General features: G+C 39.6%; 1 protein-coding gene across 8 annotated transcripts in view; it reads left to right on the top strand.

Moving 5' to 3' along the window:
* LOC146198174 (uncharacterized) overlaps positions 1–18,380 on the top strand; it is a 212,916-nt gene that overhangs the window by 159,201 nt on the left and 35,335 nt on the right. The window contains exons 5-6 of one of the 8 annotated variants that reach the window (XM_084593538.1): positions 13,339–13,484; positions 17,422–17,625. The exons of 4 other annotated variants lie outside the window; for them this stretch is intronic. In XM_084593538.1, the coding sequence (XP_084449664.1) occupies positions 13,339–13,484; positions 17,422–17,610 (335 nt within the window). In that variant the 3' untranslated portion in view covers positions 17,611–17,625. Of the gene's footprint in view, positions 1–79; positions 2,102–7,605; positions 7,881–13,338; positions 13,485–17,421; positions 17,626–18,380 lie in introns of those variants that run through there. 3 more of the 8 variants (XM_084593545.1, XM_084593544.1, XM_084593537.1) reach the window with 3 other exon arrangements.

Consider the following 18,380-nt stretch of genomic DNA (forward strand, 5'->3'; position numbering starts at 1 on the left):
GAAAGATGCATAGATTTTTCTCTATAGCTTATTAACATCCCTGTCCGTGCCATCACAGCATTGCCATTCTTTGTTGCAGACACTGCTGGTTCCAAAGCACACGAGAAAGCCACCAGAGTGCAGCATCTTGTAGAGTCACTGCTGTGGCCACCATTGCCGTTACGTGAGAAAGAAGAGGTGCGGTTTCCCTGTGACATCTGCCACAAGGACTTTTCGACAGCCTACACTATGCGGCGCCACCGTGCGATTCACAACCCAAACTTTCTGAAGCACCAGTGTGAATTTTGTCCTCGGAGGTTCAATTGGATTGACAACCTTCGCTCACATATGCAAGGTGTGCATGGTGTTGTTTTGCAACAGGGTCAGAGGGGACGGCCCAGAATTCGTAATCGCAGCAGCCCTGACCGCCAAACATCAAGTTGAACAGGATTACTCGGATTTTGCAGTGCTCGAATGAGCCCATAATGGATGCAACACGAACAACTCAGTGGTGAGTTTAGAACATCTGTGTTCAGCTTCGTTACTCTGATGTGCAGAAACATTCCTCATGGGCAACAGACTTTTGCGAGGATAGTTGCTGTCATCAGTAATTAGAGCTTTTCTTTTGTTTCTTTTTTTCTGAATTTAATGTGAACAGTCTGTGCTCCCAGTTTACTTGTCTGATACTTTGATTTGTCTAAAGAATAAAAATTGTAAAGAAATCAGTGCACAATGTCCATCATGGTTAGAGCTATGCTTGTAATCTGCAACGAAAAGTTAAGTTCGAAGACAGCTTTTAATGGCTTGAGGCACTTAAAAAGAATAGAGCTGATGAAGAATTATCTCAACAGTTAAAATCTGTATAAATCATATTGCTCAGTTTGGAAGAACCAATTTCAAACCATATTGTAATTATTCTTACAGTCAACACCTAACTGATTTGGCTTAGAGTGGGCTAGTGTATTTTTGCAAGCACTGAATGTGCCCAGCAGCCTTTTTGTGCTTCTTGTGTCGTTAGAACATTTGCTGATGCTGTAATCCATGAAGAGCACACATTGTAAGGGCTGCTCTTACTACTCTGGCAACATAGTTTGTTTTCACTCTTTTATTGCATACAGTCTGCCTTTTTTACTTCCTTTAATTCTCTCCATTGAGCTGTGCAAGTATATGAACACTGATTCTTGCATCCTGTGCATTTGTTTGCTCTTGTTAAATGGCTACATTATGAAGTCTTCTCTGCATTACTTGGGCAGTACACTTTCCTTTAGGGCCTGGAATTATGTAGGCACATGCTTGCAGCTAATACAGTGCCTACTGCATTTGCCTTGATCTGAAAATACTGAGATTTTTGTAAGCCATTCCCTGTCTTCAGAACTTTATAAAAAGATGCATTCTGGCATCAAAGCTCTAGCTGAGCTGATTAAGCATAGTATAGTTCAAGGTACAGCCTTTGCCAAAAGTTTAGAGCCCAGTGGGTCCGCTTCTGAGCCGTGTAGTGGCGCTAATTTAGCATTAGTGGATGTCCTTCCCATTGGAGAGTGTAGGACGAAAAATCTTACCACCAAGAGATTCGGGAACACGGGAAATGCATTACAAGCTGCAGGAAGTGGCTTAGAAGCGGACCCCCCCGGGCTCTACACTTTTGACAAAGACTGTACCTGTTTCAGATTCTCACTTGGTGACTCATTTTTATTGATAAAGCTGCATGCAGTGCTGAGGGCTCTGAATTTCACTTCTGTTGAACTGTTTGAAACAGGTTAGAACAATTTATGTCCAACTTTCTTCCCTCGGCTTATGACTGTTGTTGGTGCAGGGGCATTGTGGTGCTTGCATAAATGCTTGATGTAACGCATCACACTGTTCTCTTTCTGATGGCCATCCCAGTGTTGGCAGCCCTGTCTGCATTTTTGCTATGAGTTTTTTAGCTTTCTCTGCTTCCTCGGTCTTAAAAACGTTTTTTAATGGAAGGCAGCACAGGGTAATGTGTATCACTCTCTGGATTTGGTTACTCATGATCCTGCTAACAAGAATGGATAACATCTTGGGCTTTGTGCCAGACTCAGCAGAATAGTGTGGTGAGGAAAAGATGTAAATATTTTCTATTGTTTTTTTTTTTTTTTTTTGTTAAGCCACATACATCAAGGTACTCATAGGGCTACACATAACAAAGCAACCAGAGGGATTCTGAATATCCACTGCATGAAGGTAAATTGCTATATGCAAGGAGTCTTCCTGTAGTGTACCATCAGAGCTTGACAGAAGAGCTGGTGATAGTACATTAATGTTATATTGTACATATTATGTTACATTATTATATACATTACAGCACATTGTAGTGTGCTTCTGGTCAACACAGTCATTTGTTTGGTGGAGAAGTGTTTCTTGTCATGGTAATCCATGCCAATGCTACCGCAATGGTGTGGTAGCAATCCTCATGATATGAAAGGCTTGTTAGGGAGAACAGTCACTGATCTGGCCCTTTCTGTATGCATATGACTGTCCTTTTCGCTGAAAATCACTAGGTGACCTTCCAGTTTTGCAATACATTGAGATGTATTGTTCAATTTATCTTTCCACTGAGATATCTGCTAGGGAACACTAAATGAGGAAAATGTTAGTGCATTAACAACATGGTGCCAGAAGATATAAAAACCAAATTTAGTAATTTCCTGCTTGTTACACTTATTTTACAGGCAGATACGCTTCCAAAAAAAGAAAAAGAATTGCTGTAGGTGCCTGTTGCAAAACATTGAAATTGGAATCCCCTTACGCATAATGATGTTCAACCATCTTTGCTTTATTAGTAAGCATAACATTTCTGAATCTTCATTGCTCCATTTTGTTTGAATTTGATAAACTTAGTTTCGGTGGAGGTTTTTCTTTACTGAACATCGCATTATGAAGTCCAGTCGCAGCAGTCTTACTTCTGATGTACTTTTTTCTTCCTTGGCTTTTATAGAAAATTTTCTCCAGATACAAAATATTCTATTCTTCTGTTCTTTAACAGCAGTCTTGATAAACTGGGTCAAAACTTTTCTGGTAATATGTGAGTAATTTTTCTCACTTCGCATACTGCAATAAACGTTAACAGCATTTCTTTTAGACTTTATTGATCCTGCATTCGTTGCTGGTTTGTTTACAAATAGAACTGTAGTACATTAAGTAATCAGTTAAAGAATTTTGTATGCAAAGTAAAAAACATGAAACTTATCAGAGCTGCTAACGGTATTTTTTAACGTTGATGTTTGATGTTTTTTTCTGACTAGGTTCTTTAATTGCCTTCATATCTGCTATTGTGTAATGCTTATGCCATGAAGTCACATTGCAGCAGCAGTAGCCATGATTCTAAGCATGTATACTTTAATTAACATTTCACTATTATAGCATATATGGACTCCAGGCTGTGTAATGCAGTGACTATTGTTTACTATTTTAAATGTCTTGCTGGAGAAGCTCGTGGCAGCATAAAAGGTAAATACAGAGGTGTGCCATATATATATTTACATTTGTGTCATGGCAGCTTGTCCTATAGTTCACTTGTAGTATTTCTATTTTATGGTATATGTGTTTTTTGTAGGCTGTGGAGGCAGTTAATCTTAGCTTCAATTATACAGACCTATGTCTGCAGTTTCGCAGGCACGGATGCACTTCACAGATATCTGTGGTTTTATTTGCATCTCAAGTTGCTTTAGCACGCATTGTCGCACACAAGGAAAACTTATTCACATTACTCATGTATCTGTTTGCAGCATGCAGGGCATGTTTCGAGGGTTCCTTTTCTGGTCAGTAAACAGGGTTTGCGCGTCTTTATACGTTTTGCAGAAATTAGGCATTGTCACTATGGCCACACATTTGAGTGCCTTGTTCACATTTGGGTGCAAAATAGATCCAAAGAGCCAAGCAGCTCTCTGTGCTAACTTGTCACTGAGCATTGTTCTTCTGTTTCCAGCATGTTAGGGCGCAATGGCAGTCACTGCTTTGCTTTTATGAATTACCAATAGTCAGCGTAGCAGGGGGCCACTCTCTGCAGAGCATAGGCTGTCTGTGATAAAAGAACAAGCCTGCATTTCTGTTTAGTTTTATGTTAATGGTACACATCATTGATGTCCCATTTTCTTTTTCTGCAGCTACGTGTGCATTACAATATTTCCTAAATGAAAAGCAAGACTCAAGTTTTGTTCCTATTGCAACATGCTTGTAAATGTTTTGTATGCTGTCATGAAAATAATAATAAAAAAAAAGATCTGAGTGAAGTAATCCTTTGCGTCTGTTCTTGTTAGTCAATTATTAATTGGCATTCCGTACTTCATAGCTTAGCCAGCAATCGAGGATAATTGATTAAATATCCATGTTTACCCAGTTTTTCCAACTTAATGTTATTGTATTAGTACCAAATTGCATTTTTTGCTTTTGCTTCATATCATAAATTTAATGTACCAGTACCAAACTGAATTTTTTGCATCATAACTTTTTCTCAGTAATGTTTGATCTCCAGTGAGAAACATCACTGTTGTCAAGAACGCATGTGTGAGAATTTATCATAGTGGTTCATATTGTGTCCTATGCGTTGGGATGCCATAGTACATATACACATTGTAGCATAGCGTGGCCTACAATGGCACACATAGTTCTTGGAACCCTCAAGTATTAGTGACAGAGCTTTTAGCATAGGTATTGCATCTGCCTGAATTTCTTCATCAAGCCTTGGCTATCAGTCATGCGTACAAAATGCTGATTAATGAGTTAGCTAACATTTCCTGCTACTTGAAGCACATGCATGAGTTCCGTTAAGAAAGTACACACCCTGCAGTGTAGTTAATTAGTTAATACCTGCCTCACTTAAAGTATGAAGTCGGAAAATGTTTTTTTGTGACTGCTATTAGACTCCTGACGATTGCACAGTGGTAATGGTCTGGCTTCATCTCTTTTTTGCATCCTTTGTCTGGCATGTTCTTTTGCAAAGCCCTGAGCTCTTGCCTTAGCAGTTCATTATTTCTGCAGAGGCATGAGACACACGGGCAACATCACTTTCAGACAAACTTTTTTAGATTGTTTTGTTGTAACGTTGCAGTGAAATATCCTTCGTGTGAGTGGCCCTTTTGCTCATGTTTGTTTACAGTACACTTTTTGTTGCAAAATTATGTTGCTTTTGCATGTATTTTATGTTTTACCATGTGCATGGTTTTTTGGTTAGTTTGTTTTTAATGCATTTGCATCATTTTAGGTACTGTATTGTCATATTTTTTGAAGCATCACACACTGTATTGTTTTATGCCGAGACTTATCACTGTGATGATGAGAGTTCTGAGTTGTGTTGCATCTTGCAAAGTTTCCAGGGCACTGAATGAAACAGTTTATAGAGAACCTTAAATATCATAACATAGGCTATAATGCTCTGGGCAAAGTGTTAGTTCTCTTGAGCTTTTCATGAACAAGTTTGCATTGGTGTAACATTGTGCTTATCCCTGTGTTTGATGCATTTTTATAATTCTTGTTTTCTGTGTGCATGCATCATTCATTTGTAGTGACTTCTTTGGTAAATTTGTATACCATGTACATTTTGCACAGTGTGGTGCGGTTGTAGAGCACATCAACATTTTGCTGTTTTTCGTCTGTGCACGGAGTCAGTTTGTCTCACCTGGGAATACCTGTCTCTACCTAACAATGCCGTTGCACCATTGCAAACAGCTCAATATTGTGCCCTATTTCTTGCATGTTTTTGTTTCTTCTTGTAAAACATACTGCACAGTAATTTTATCTCATTGCATGTATGCTATTCAGGCAGCTTTGAAATCTTTTTCTTTTCTTATCTGTACTGAATGTTAGCGTTTTCATCGTATATATTTTTGTATACCTGGTTGCATGGAATGTAAATGCATGCATGTACTGAGAAAAGTCTTTTTTTTTTTTATGTGCTGCTTTAGTGACTTGTTTAGATGTCTACTGCATCTAACTATTCTTCTCAGTAAAAATTGACTCTTTTGTCCTTTCTGGATGTGTTAACATTTTTCTGCCATCAAAAGATGCATTTATCACTGAGAAAGCTTTATTTAAACATCTTCTCACCAGTCAATATCAGGTTTCTGATGACTCAGCTGAAAAAAAAATTGGTTTCCACCGTTTTGTTTCGAAGTGAATGCCTGCGCAGCACAGCCGCCGAGGTCTGCGTTGAAAAGATTGGCCGGTGATGACACCACCCATTTTTTGTTCTTTGCTTGTTTTTTTTTTTTTTTTATTTCCTAGTTTATAATAAGTCAGTTTTCTTTGAGTGTAGCCTGTTCATCGTTCGAATGCAGGCCAACTTACTTCAGTTTGCCTTCAGTGTTTTTAAATATTTGAGCTTCAGAGCAGGCAGGTGACAGGAAAACGCTTTTGCTCACATTGTTGAACATTTCTAGAAACGGCATATAGTACCTTGGGCATTGAATGCTTGAGGGGATTGAAGAGGAAACTGATGGACAAGATCAATTTGAAAAGTATCTTTTCTCTTGCAATGACAGCGGTTTCTTGAATATTGCATGCACGCCAGTGTCTTCAACTAACTGCATACAGATACATACATTCAGAGCCTTTCTTTGGTTGCATGCTGCTCTGCTTTTTGAAAGTTTCTTCCAAGTAGCAATGCCTTTTGAATTTTATAAAAACTTGCTGAAGCTGGCAGTTCTCTTTTTTTTTCTGTAAGACTGGTTAGTCGCTTGGCAGTACTATTTTTCTGGTTATCAACAGTTTCTGAGTGCATCAGCACAGAAGCTTCACCCTCATTTATCATCCCGAATTTCTTACACACAGTGTCTGCTGGGTTGTGTGTTCATGTTTATTTGGATTTTGTACTTCTAAAGTGGCTAGGATGATAAGATTAAACAAGTCTTAGTTGCACCCAGCTCTCCAAGCTAGATAAAATTCTTTTTTTTTTTTTTTCTTGGCGTGCCTTGAAATCATGTTTCCTGTGCTACTTTCTTGGCCCTTCAGCCACTTGTCTATCATTCTTGGAGCTTTTATTTTGTGATTATTTTATGAACGAAGCAGCAGCACGCCTACTTACATCACTGCTTCTATGATAGACAAAATGTGCACTGACTGCTGGTTGTTATCAAAAATAGAAAAAGAAAAGAAGAAAAAGAACTGATTGAGGAAATGGGAAACTGTACATATATTCTTTGGCTTGTTCATTTTTTGTTACAAAGTGAGCTAAATATGGGTATGTGATATAAGTAAAGAAAAATTATAAGGGGCTATGGTGTTGATACATTTTAGTAGCAGTAATAAAATTGCCTCAATTTTTAAAGGTTTTGAAAACCTTCAAGCTTCACTTGAGGTTTTCAATGCAATAAATAAATAAATAAATAAATGTGTAGTGTGCAAGGTAGTCCTTCAGTCAGCTTTAATACTGCAGGGATCACACCTGAAATGTTTTATTAATTCAAAAGTTGCATTGGAAGGCCTGAGGAACAAGGTTTCAGTTGCAGTCTTTAAAGCATAATGGCCAAACTTACTGCTCCCATTCCCCGCATGTTTTTGCTTTCTTGTTTCCCACTTCACATCTAAGGGCTTGAAAATGCTTGCTATGATTTCAAGGTTAGAAAATGGGCAGCCAGCAAAATGAAATTTTTTTATTTGCCCCCTTAGGCTCCTCCCACCCTGTGTTGCAGCGGCAACTGTCTGGCAAGGAAGTGGTTCATAGCAGCAACAGCAGCAGCAACAAATTGGTACGATGCCCAGTGTTTACTTGCGAGCTTTGTGGCCAGTCCATGACGCACGCCTACAGCATGCAAAGACATCGGCGTCAGCACTTGACCAAGCCCAAGTCATTTGCCTGCGATGTCTGTGGTCGTCGTTACAACCGTCGGGACAATTTACTTGTGCATTGCCGAACACATTATTCGTGACGTTTGAGCTGTGGCTTGCCTCATCTGAACAAACGGCCCTCCTGGGTTTCATACAGAACTGAAACCGGCAAAAGCAGGAAAGTGTGGTGCACTTTTGTTTGCTTTTCTCAGGGAGAAAATTCTAGTGGCCTTCATGTCACAACTGGCATGCTTGATGTTTCCACAGGAAAAAAAGATGCATTGAGCTATTTGCGCCATACTTACTCATACTCTCTGCATTGTTGGATATGCAGCACAAAAACTTATGTTGCTCATAATAAAAGTAGTTGTGGTCGATTCTCAATGGTACAAGCTTGATGTGAAAGGAAAATTGAATTGGTTATGTAGAAGTTGAATGAAGTGGCATTAGTGTGCCGATGCTGATGGGACTTAGTAGCATTTTGAATTCAATCAGCTCGAATTAAGGAGGGTGCATTGTACTGATAGATAAATAAACGAGGGGAAAAAAAATGGGCTGCTGTTAAATTTTATGAGAGAACATACCTGTGAAGTGTGTTTGTGCAAATTGCACCTTCTTTGCAGCATACTTTGCGAACTGATAATTTAATGACACTTATTTTGTAAAGAATGTCAAAGGACTGCACTGTCACGGTTCAAGAACGAAGGAATGACTTTTAATGGGACTGGGGACTGACCAAATGAGTGTACTTAAACAACAGAGACAGTAAAGAGCTTGCTTTATATTTTATAGAATCTGGCATAGTAGGTCAGAAAGTTTAATTAGGCAGTGGAAATTAAGTAAAATGAGATGAAGTGATTTTTTACCATGAAACTTTGGCACTCTCATCGTTTACTGCTATATATGTATGCTAATTATGTGGCTCAATAGTATTTGACAAATACATTGTGGTTTTTGTTTTAAAAAGGTTTGTCATAGTTAAGCCGGGTACTTTCCGGTGTTTATTTTTCAAAAGTTTGGCATAAGATTTCAGCGTTTAAATAGTTTTTTGGAATCAACTTTTTGGCTATAATTGGTTGGTGCAAACTGTAAAATGTGGGAATTATCGGTGGAAAAAAATTCTAGAAGCACACAAGGTTATAAAAGCAAAAAGACACAAATTTTATTGACCTTGGAGCCAGCTATACTTAGAGTTGCTTGTAAAAGATACAAGCATACTTAGACTGTCATCGCATCATGCCAGCACACTTCTTTGTATTGAGGGCACACAATTTGAGAATGCTTGCCCAACATTAATGCTTGACACAGGAGAAACTAAAATGCTGCTTAGGTTAATACCGTCCAGTCTTATGCATGCAGTTTCCAAAACAAGTAAGGGTCGACAACAACACTCACCGTGTACTAGTGGTAACTGTGGAGCTCTGACTCGAGGACCTTCATATTGCATTCGTCCTGCACTGAGTTTGTAGATCTGTATTGAGTGAATTGATCTGGTAGCTCTCCTAGCAGGCCTCATACTACTACTTCCATGAAGAATGTGTCGTCTGGGAACGAGTTCTTTTGGTTGGAGAACAAACTTTGGGGAAAAGCTGACTTACAGATATCAGCAAATAGTTCATTGTTACAGCAAAGGAGCAGCTAGCAGGTGCATATAAAGTGGCCAGTGTGGCAGAGCCTCGAATGACATGTAAACAATTTGAATTACATGTAAACAGGACCAGCTGCATAGGGTTCTTTTAATTTTTTTTTTGAAATGCTGGCTAAGCTTCTTTTTATATGTGACATCCTGGCTTAGGTATTTTACAGTATATCTTAAAATAAAAAAGGTGACCTGAGATTATCACAGTACTGGCATTACTGGCCATAGGAATGCCATACCAGGGCTCCATATTGTCTCATTTAATTATTGAATGATGCACATTTATGAATTTTGTAAGCTTAAATGATGCTGTTCTTTCGATATTCATACATTTGCAAACAAGACGTTGTTCAGTAATGATAACAGGATGACATTTTGGCTGGTGTGTAATCAAGAAACGTCTCTTTGAAAATTGTTTTCGTTTTATCTTCATTTTTGCAAACCAAATGTTTCAGAACTCATTGCTTTGTGGATGTACAACTGTTCATATGCAACTTTCCCTTTAACATCCTCAGTAAAAAGAACAGTTAATTTCACTAATCTGGAGCTGCAATTTAAATGTTCTTTCACTTGAACAATGCAAAACAATGGGTCATGAAGATACACTAAGCCAGCATATCCCTGACACCTTCATGTTTAATGATGACCGGTGTAATAAATCTATGTGTGCAGGGATACTGATAAATGGCCCTTTTGCTACTGTGCATACATATCTAAGGTGTACTTGCTTTGAAGAATGTTCTAGGGAGCTAGTTGGGGTTCATGTTTGCAGAAAGGAAAAACTGCACTGCAAGACAAAGATGAAGGGAAAGGAACGAGCGCACTGTGGTGTTGTGCTTGTTCCTTTCCCTTCATTGTTGTCTTGTAGTGCAGTTTTTTTCCTTTTTTTGTGTACATCCTTTCTGGTATTTTAGAGGTGGCCTTATCTGGCCTTTGCCCTAATTTTTTTTTTATGTGTCAGTCAGGAAATCACTGTCCAGATGTTGGAGCTTTGCAGTATTTTTTTTTCTTTATATTATTTTTATGCTCTTTGAACTAATCAATACTGCAATTCCTTGCTAGCACCTCCTGGGGTTTGTAGCTAATGTTTTTTTTTTCTTGTTTTTTTTTTCTCAGTGATAACTTCCAAGTCACTCCAGCGTTTTCTTTTTTGCACACTTACTAACAGTGTCAGTCATAAATATACAGGCTAGCATTCTGAATTTGAGCACTGTAAGTAAAAACTTCTTGGGAGGTAGATTTTTGTCATTGTGAATGTGTTGTTGCATTGTAGAAACATGATGTTGTGCATGTTTGTGTGAGCATTTGGTGAATGTCCTCGCTTTCAGCTGCACCTTAGAATAGGTGCTGGCGTGTTATTTTTTATTTATTAATGCACAGAGCTTAAACAGCCATTACAAAACAATGTTGACCTTTGTGTACAGAAATCAGCAGCATGCAGTAAAAACAAACCTGTTGGTTCAAAGCAGCAATCCACTAGTTGACAGTGGTCGCTATGCTTCGCACTTGTGCCTTGCTTTCTTGAGTAATGCTGGCTTGTGTATATGTGTATGTGTGTATGTACATTGCGTCAAACGGCAAGTTGCTCATGTGAAGCTTTAATGCTTGTGTTTTTTCGTGATGCATAGGATTTGCATTTCAAAGGACTCATATTTTGTCACGCCTTGTTGGAAACTGTCATCAGTCAGCAAAGCTTCTCTAATATTTTTTTCCCAAGATCTTGTGCATTTTCACACTTCTTCTTTCATGTTATCATTTCACCTTGTTAATAGCTTGGTAATTTTTCCTGGAATGTCACCGGTGTGGTTTTGCATTTTGGTGTTTCTTTCCTTGAATTTTATTTATGTATGAACTGTTGCCAGCAGCTAGTATTAGTGTCATAACCTACAGTCTGTTTTTGTAAAAAGCTGAATTGGTTAGTAAAATAAAAAAAGAAGGATACTTTGCTGCTTGTTGCTTAACTCAGTGAACAGTGAATTTTGCTACTGAAATCTAGATATAGTAGGCAAGGACTCAACGGCATTGGTACATTGATAGTTGTGGCATCAAAAAAGCTGTCTGACTTACTACTTGTGTTGCCTCTTTCACTGGTGGTAAGCAGCTAGCAATGTGTCACAATAATTTGCAGTTAGTGGTAGCGTGATGCCTTCAGTTCGTCCCATTACGATGTAATTGGTGAGAGTGCACTCTTATGATGCTAAATGCCTTTGCTGAGACTCCCTAGCTTTTTCAGTTGTGCTTATTCTGTGTGCAGTGTTTTGTGGCACTACCAACAGCTTAGGTGCCTACAAACTAGATGTGGTCCAAGGATACATTCATATGTTGTCTTAGTTTCAGTCAATTATGTAGGCATTTTGTTTGATGACAGTAGAACATGTGTTTTGGAGTTGAATTTAATAATACTGAGAGGGACGAAAGAACCTTATGAGGGCTAGCAGTTGAGTGGGTTTACACTCATTGTGGTGAACATATAAACATTGGTGTCAGTGAGGCAAAAAAAAAAAAATTAAGAAAAAAATGTTTCAGAAAGCAGTGAAAAGTGGTTTCATGAAAACTCAAAAGTGTTTAATTTTTACATAATTTTCTGATGTTCTCTCATGAAACAAAATTCTGTGTTGTGTGACATTTAATCTGTTTATTGCCTTTGATTTAGGTTCCCGTGGTAAGTGGCTAAACATAAGCTATAAAATTCTTGAGAGTTATTTGTGTTATTGACATGGCAAATGATGACGGCAGTACTACTGTACGGTTGGAGTTTTGCCACTGCCTGGATTTCTTGTTGCAATTACTCTTGTCTGGCATGGATGTTAGAATGATGTGGATCACTGATATAGCTAACAGCTGATATAATGAACAGAATTTAGTTAAGTACAGCCTCATCCTGTTGGGTTAATTGATACAGCCATTGACATATACATCGAGCCAAGGTTTCTGCCATGCATGCATACCTTGAGAACCATCTGGAAGGTTTCTTTTAGTCTAGCTCACCCAATCCAAAGTGAAGCATTTTGACACTAGTTTCATAGCTTCTTGTAATGGAAAATGCCTCGTTTACGTGGCCAATCACAATGTTAGCCAAGTGGATCTGGGACTCTGCACTCTTGAGAGCCTTGTGCAGCCTAGGCAGATGCTGGAACAAGTGGTGATGATTTGCAAAGAACACAACCATTTAGACTGTAAGATCGGCGTTGCATAACGTGAGAGTACTGTTTTAACAAATTCTGGCTACTAACATGCTCCTGACCAGTAGTGATACCATCATCAACTATTACATAAACCAAACCAATACTAGTACTGCTATCTGTGCCACTTCTTCACCTAAGAGGAGGGACATTACATTGCTCTTGATTTATCTTTTTTTTTTTTTTTTGCACCAGTAAATTAAACCACCTGTCTCCTCTAAAACACATCTGTCATAGCCCTACTTTGGTTCAGCTGGTCACATTGTCAAGCTCCAAGGAAACCTTTACATCTTAGCTGATCAGTCAGTTGAAATCATTGCAAGATATGCAAAAGTGTTCAATGCCTGCTTCAATACATGAAAAGTTGATTACTTTTTTTCTCTGCTCTCTCATTTGCTTCTTTTTTTGTGTGTGTGTTAAATGTGAATAGATTTATGTCTGATTACACTGATTTAACCTGTTCTTATTTACATGGATCAGTCTTCAGATTAGTTGATGCAGTGTTTTTTGCGAAGGTGTTTAGAGATGAAAAAGGTGTTTACAACTTAATGAGAAAATATTCAGTTCTGTTCTCAGCATGTTACACTTGTATCTGTTGGTGTGCTTGTCTTAGGATCAGCTGGATGCTCACAGGAAAGTAAGAGATTGCTTTGGGGAAGAGCAGGATTAGGATTGAGGTCAGTGTATCTGTTTTCATGCCATGCAAGGAGCCACACCATTCTCCTTCTTCTTTTTCCTGCCTCTGGTGCTAAGATGTTCGGTCAAGGAGGAGGATCTTTGGCCTGAGGAAAGGCAACCGCTGGCCTTGTCTCTCATGCAAGTTAGAGCTGCGGTCACGGAGTGCTTTAAGGCGTCACGAGCTGATTCATGTTCCCTACAGGGAGCGCTTCACCTGCCAGGTGAGCTTCCCACTCTTGGTCAAAATTGAATTCTCATTGTGCTGGCTGGAAAAATTTTTTTAAGTTTATAATTGCATCCTTCTTTTCATCCACCTGTCTGCACTTCCACACACTATATGACTCAGCCGTAAAGTGAAAAACCTTTTTCATACCAGCTCTCTTAATTTGAACTTCCTATTTAACAGCGCTGATTTTTTGGTGTTGTCAACATCAGGTATATTAAAAAGTTAGATGAACTAGAGCCTTGAATTGGGCTTGCTGGTGGGAATACATACTAATAATCAATGGCTGCGAATAGACACGGACGAGTGTTGTAGTTTGTTCGTCCTTGTCTATTTGCGCTGTTGATTATTAGTATTAAAAAGGCATCTTTTAATTTGGACTGCACATCATTTAAAACAATTTTAACACAGTGTCATTAAAGGCCACATTGTTCAGAAAATCCGGTGTCAGCATTTCTGGAATTACGAGTGAAAAACCACAGGCATGCTTCTGCCAGGCGTTAGCTAGTGGGTGACACATCTGGACACTGACTGGTCGGTGGGCTGCGTGACTTCACGATATCACTCGGGCAACACCCGAATTCAGCTCACTTTGATCTTTTGGTCGCTATGCGCACGTGCAGCACCTAGGTCATATGCAAGCACATTCTTATGGCTCGGTTAAAGTAAGGCTTTATATCTATGCCGTTCCTGGCAAATTGGACCACGTACGTCCCGGTCCTCCTCACGAGCTTGCCATGGTAGTTGGTAGTTGGGGTAGGTTAATGTTGGATGTTGGCCGGGCACTGATCACTTGGCTCTACTATATAACTCGGCACCTTCCAGAGTAACATATCTTTTTCTTTCTGTGGCAGACAGATGAAAGGTTGACTGATAATTCTGAATTCGGTATAGCCTGACTGAAACACTTGCATCTTTCTTTTAGATGTTATAAAGGAAAACTGCTATGTGAAGCTGATGTACCATATGCACACGCAATTAGCAGCTGGTTATAAAATGAAAAAAGCTGTTCTAAGGTGTGTAACTATGATGTAATATCTTAAGTTTACATAAAGTTTGTCTTCATGCATGAAGAAGTTGTGCAAGCCAGCTGCTGTAACAGAGCATGTAGGATAGGCAATATATCCTGCATATATTTTCTGTTTAAGAAAATAAAAAAACAGTTCTTTTTATCTCATATTAAATTGTTTTGAAAGTATGATGTATGAACTGGCCCTGAAACACCTTCTTTTGGATAGCATGAAACACCTGTGGTTCACTGGGCTGCCTTTGAGCAAAATGATACGAAAGGAATCTTTGTTAGACACACAATAAAAATCAAAAGCATGTCTGGTTTTTGCAGCTTCCCTCTGCTTCAAATTTCCACCTCTGTTTTCTATTGACTTGTGCTTCTGGAAGCAGCACCCGACACTGCCTTTCAGTGCTTTTGCCATTATCGTGAGGGGCAACTCCAAGGTGCGAAGCCACTGAAGGATCAGAGGAGAGCGTAAGGCTTTGTGTGGGAATACTACACTCCATGTAGGAGCATGTAACCTAACTGCAGTACCCATGGTAGTGTAGTTTACCCACAAAATTTAAAATATTCATTTTATTGTAACGCGAGATTTTTTTTTTCTAGAAATCACATTGGGGGGTTGAGAACGCACTTTGCGCTATATTTGGAAGCAAGCTGCAAATATTATATAGTATATTTTTTTTCGCTGCTTGTCAAAATAGCTCTACCATTATGCTCGCTAATTGCAAAGAGAAGTAAAGTTTTTGGCAACTTGGAGCCTGTAAAACAAGGTGAATTAAAAAAGGCCGTGAGGAAGGACTGGAAGGTTGAAGTGAAAGAAGAAAGGAATGAAAATGTGTAGTCATGGAGAGCTTCACCTCTCCCATCTCGTATCATCGGAGCACCTAACTTTATCTGGGCCAATGGGTAAAAAATGTAGCACGGCGACCGAGAGCTTTAAACAGGAGAAGAAAGGCTGCAACGCTTAGAAAAACAGGTCTGATCGGGAGAAGAAAGGCGGGAGGGTGGAGGGAGCATGTTAGTGCACAGTGATAAGGAATTGAGTAGTGGCAATGAATAAACCAGTACAAGTATTTGTTTCTTCAGAATTTTTACCTTGTCTCCATTATTTTCACATCCTCTACTTGGCCCATTAAAGTTTCTATTTCGCATTATAATCGTAATGCATTCTTGAAATTTTTCCTCGAGGGCAGAATAATGATTTTGAACATTCTTATTCTGCCATTCAACATTTTTTCCATACCAGAAGTATTCTAAATATTTGCACTAAAGTTATTCGAAGAAAATTACTTTTCTCTTCAAATCAAAAAGTCACTGTGTCTGCGCAGGTCTATTGAATAGAAATGTTAACCTGGGAAAGAGAGCAATGGTTAGCCTTGACCGCCTAGTAAAGAGCAGAGACATTAGCCTACCAACCAAGATCCGTATAACCCGTGCTATGGTCTTTCCTGTTGTGATGTATGGATGCGAGAGTTGGACTGTGAAAAAGGCTGACCGCCGAAGAATTGACGCGTTTGAATTGTGGTGCTGGCGAAGACTCTTAAGAGTTCCTTGGACTGCCAAAAGATCAAATCAGTCGATATTGTCGACTATAAACCCTGACTGCTCATTGGAGGGTCAAATTCTAAAGTTAAAGCTCAGCTACTTTGGTCATCTGATGCGAAGAGAGGAGTCGCTGGAGAAAGATTTGATGTTGGGAAAGGTTGAGGGTCGCCGGAGAAGGGGTAGGCAGCGAACGCGATGGTTAGATGGCATTCTCGAGGCATTGCAGATGAAGCTATGTGATGTTAAGAAGATAGTGAGAGACCGGAAAGCGTGGCGTGACATGGTCCATAGGGTCACGAAGAGTCGGACTCGACTGAACGCCTGAACTGAACTGAACTGTTAACCTGAATAGAGTGTGAGAAAGAAAGAGGAGAAAAAAGGCGACTGATTACGCAAAGGTGATGACAAAACTAAAGAAAGAAAATAGAGCTATCCTGAGTGTCCATTTAAATTGGTGGATAAATGATTTCTGTCTACATTTTCTGTCTCTAGATAATCCGAACCTTTCAAATCTGTGTACGTGATTCACGCCAATGATAAATGCTTTTGCCCAAAGAGAGGGCTTCTTGTCAGTATACTGATTAGTGAATTCACACTGTCCCTTGCCTGATGTTGAGGTTTGTGCCATAAGTTCACACTGGAGGAGTATGAAATATGTGTACATTGCAAAATGAAAGCAGCCTAAAAATTTTTCTTTTTGGTGGTAGCTTAAAATGTCCTGCTCCAGCAGTGTTGCTGTTTAAAGCACCTAGCATGCACCAAAGTGAAACTGCAGAAGCTTATTGTCAGTTTCATGTAGATTGTATTGGATTCAGTGTTGACTATGTTTCAAAACCTAAAACAGTGCATAAAAGCTGTGCTTGAAAATAGGGACATGTTCAACAAATGAACCATGTGTTTGCACTTACAGTTAAAGGTAACAGTACTGTTTTTCTTTTCGTTCAGACATTTTGTTTAGTTTTAAGTATGTAGCAAACACATGTGGACTCGTCTGGTCTAATTACGCAGTTATTTAAGTGTCGTGAAGAAATGTGTAGCGCAACCAAAATGGATATAGTCAGTGCACATGCACACAGCACCGTATGTATGGCCTGTCCCTGTCTTGGTTGGACTACACACTTCTTTGTATCATACACCAAGCACAAGTGCCTAGTCTTTTCATTGGTAAGCTATTATATTAGACTTACCGGTTACTTATTAGGTGGTACAGACTACACTATTCATTAGGGCCCAGCACCGGTTAATTGCAGCTTATTAGAGTCACTCTGGCTATTTAACTTTTTGCCTAAATTTGAGAAGTTGCCATCCACACAAAATTAAACTTTTATGACTGATGTGGGTGCCTGACGTGCTTTTTGTGCATTGTGTGCTGCAGATCTGCAACATGATCATCAGCCGTAAGGATCACCTTTGGCGTCACATGCGTCGCGTGCACGGTGTTAGCCCACCCAGCCCATTGCAGCTGGCACTCACCTGCCCCTTTTGTCTCAAGAACATGCCCAACATGGCCGACCTCGAGCAACATGTTGACGCCTACCACCCATATGCCAATGGAAATGACTGAGAAGAAAATGGGCCATATTGTGTGCATTGGGAATGGCTAAGTGTAAAATCTATACTTCCGGTTTGCAACCTATGACAACGCCTCATTTTGTCCAGTGGCTTATATGCTGAGGCACTCGGATTAGGCACGAATTTTTTCCTTTTAATTCAGGGCGCAAGCACTTCCTTTTATTCTGGCGTGCACATCAGTTGGCAGCTGTTGCATGACAAATACAGCCAATTTGGGGAAGGCTAGCAAGAATGCAGGGACATTTTGTAGCTTTATGATCATGAACCTGCTTGAATTTTAGAAAATACTGTATTTTCTCAGTTTGATCAGGGTCTTTAATATTGCTATGGGGCGGCAAGCCGATGAAGAAAGGAGAGGGAACATGACCGATGGCAATGGTAGATGACGTTTAATCAAAGATGGCTCACCTAGCGCGAGCACGCCTGCCTACGCCAGTCCCCGCTTCTTCATCACCCGTAACACTACAAGGGGCCACCGAGCGATCGTCCTGATCGGTGGACGAAAAAGAAGTCAAATTCGATCAGATTTATGACATGACAATGATGTGTAGATGGATGAAGACAGAAGAGAAAGAAGGTAACGACTTGCCGCCCTGATGACCAATTAATCCTGGCCCAGAAAGCTTTTGCTGCAATTTGATGGCTGGGGCCCTGGCACGCATCAAACGGCACAGGTGGGGTTGATGTCTCTGCTCGTAGTGTTGTACTGGGTCAGTGGGTTCGGCGTCTGGTCAGCGTCTCGGGTCAGTCATGTTCTTTGGT

This window comes from Amblyomma maculatum, chromosome 2 (genome assembly GCF_055883805.1).
Source record: "Amblyomma maculatum isolate TAMU_Amacu chromosome 2, ASM5588380v1, whole genome shotgun sequence".
NCBI lineage: Eukaryota > Metazoa > Arthropoda > Arachnida > Ixodida > Ixodidae > Amblyomma > Amblyomma maculatum.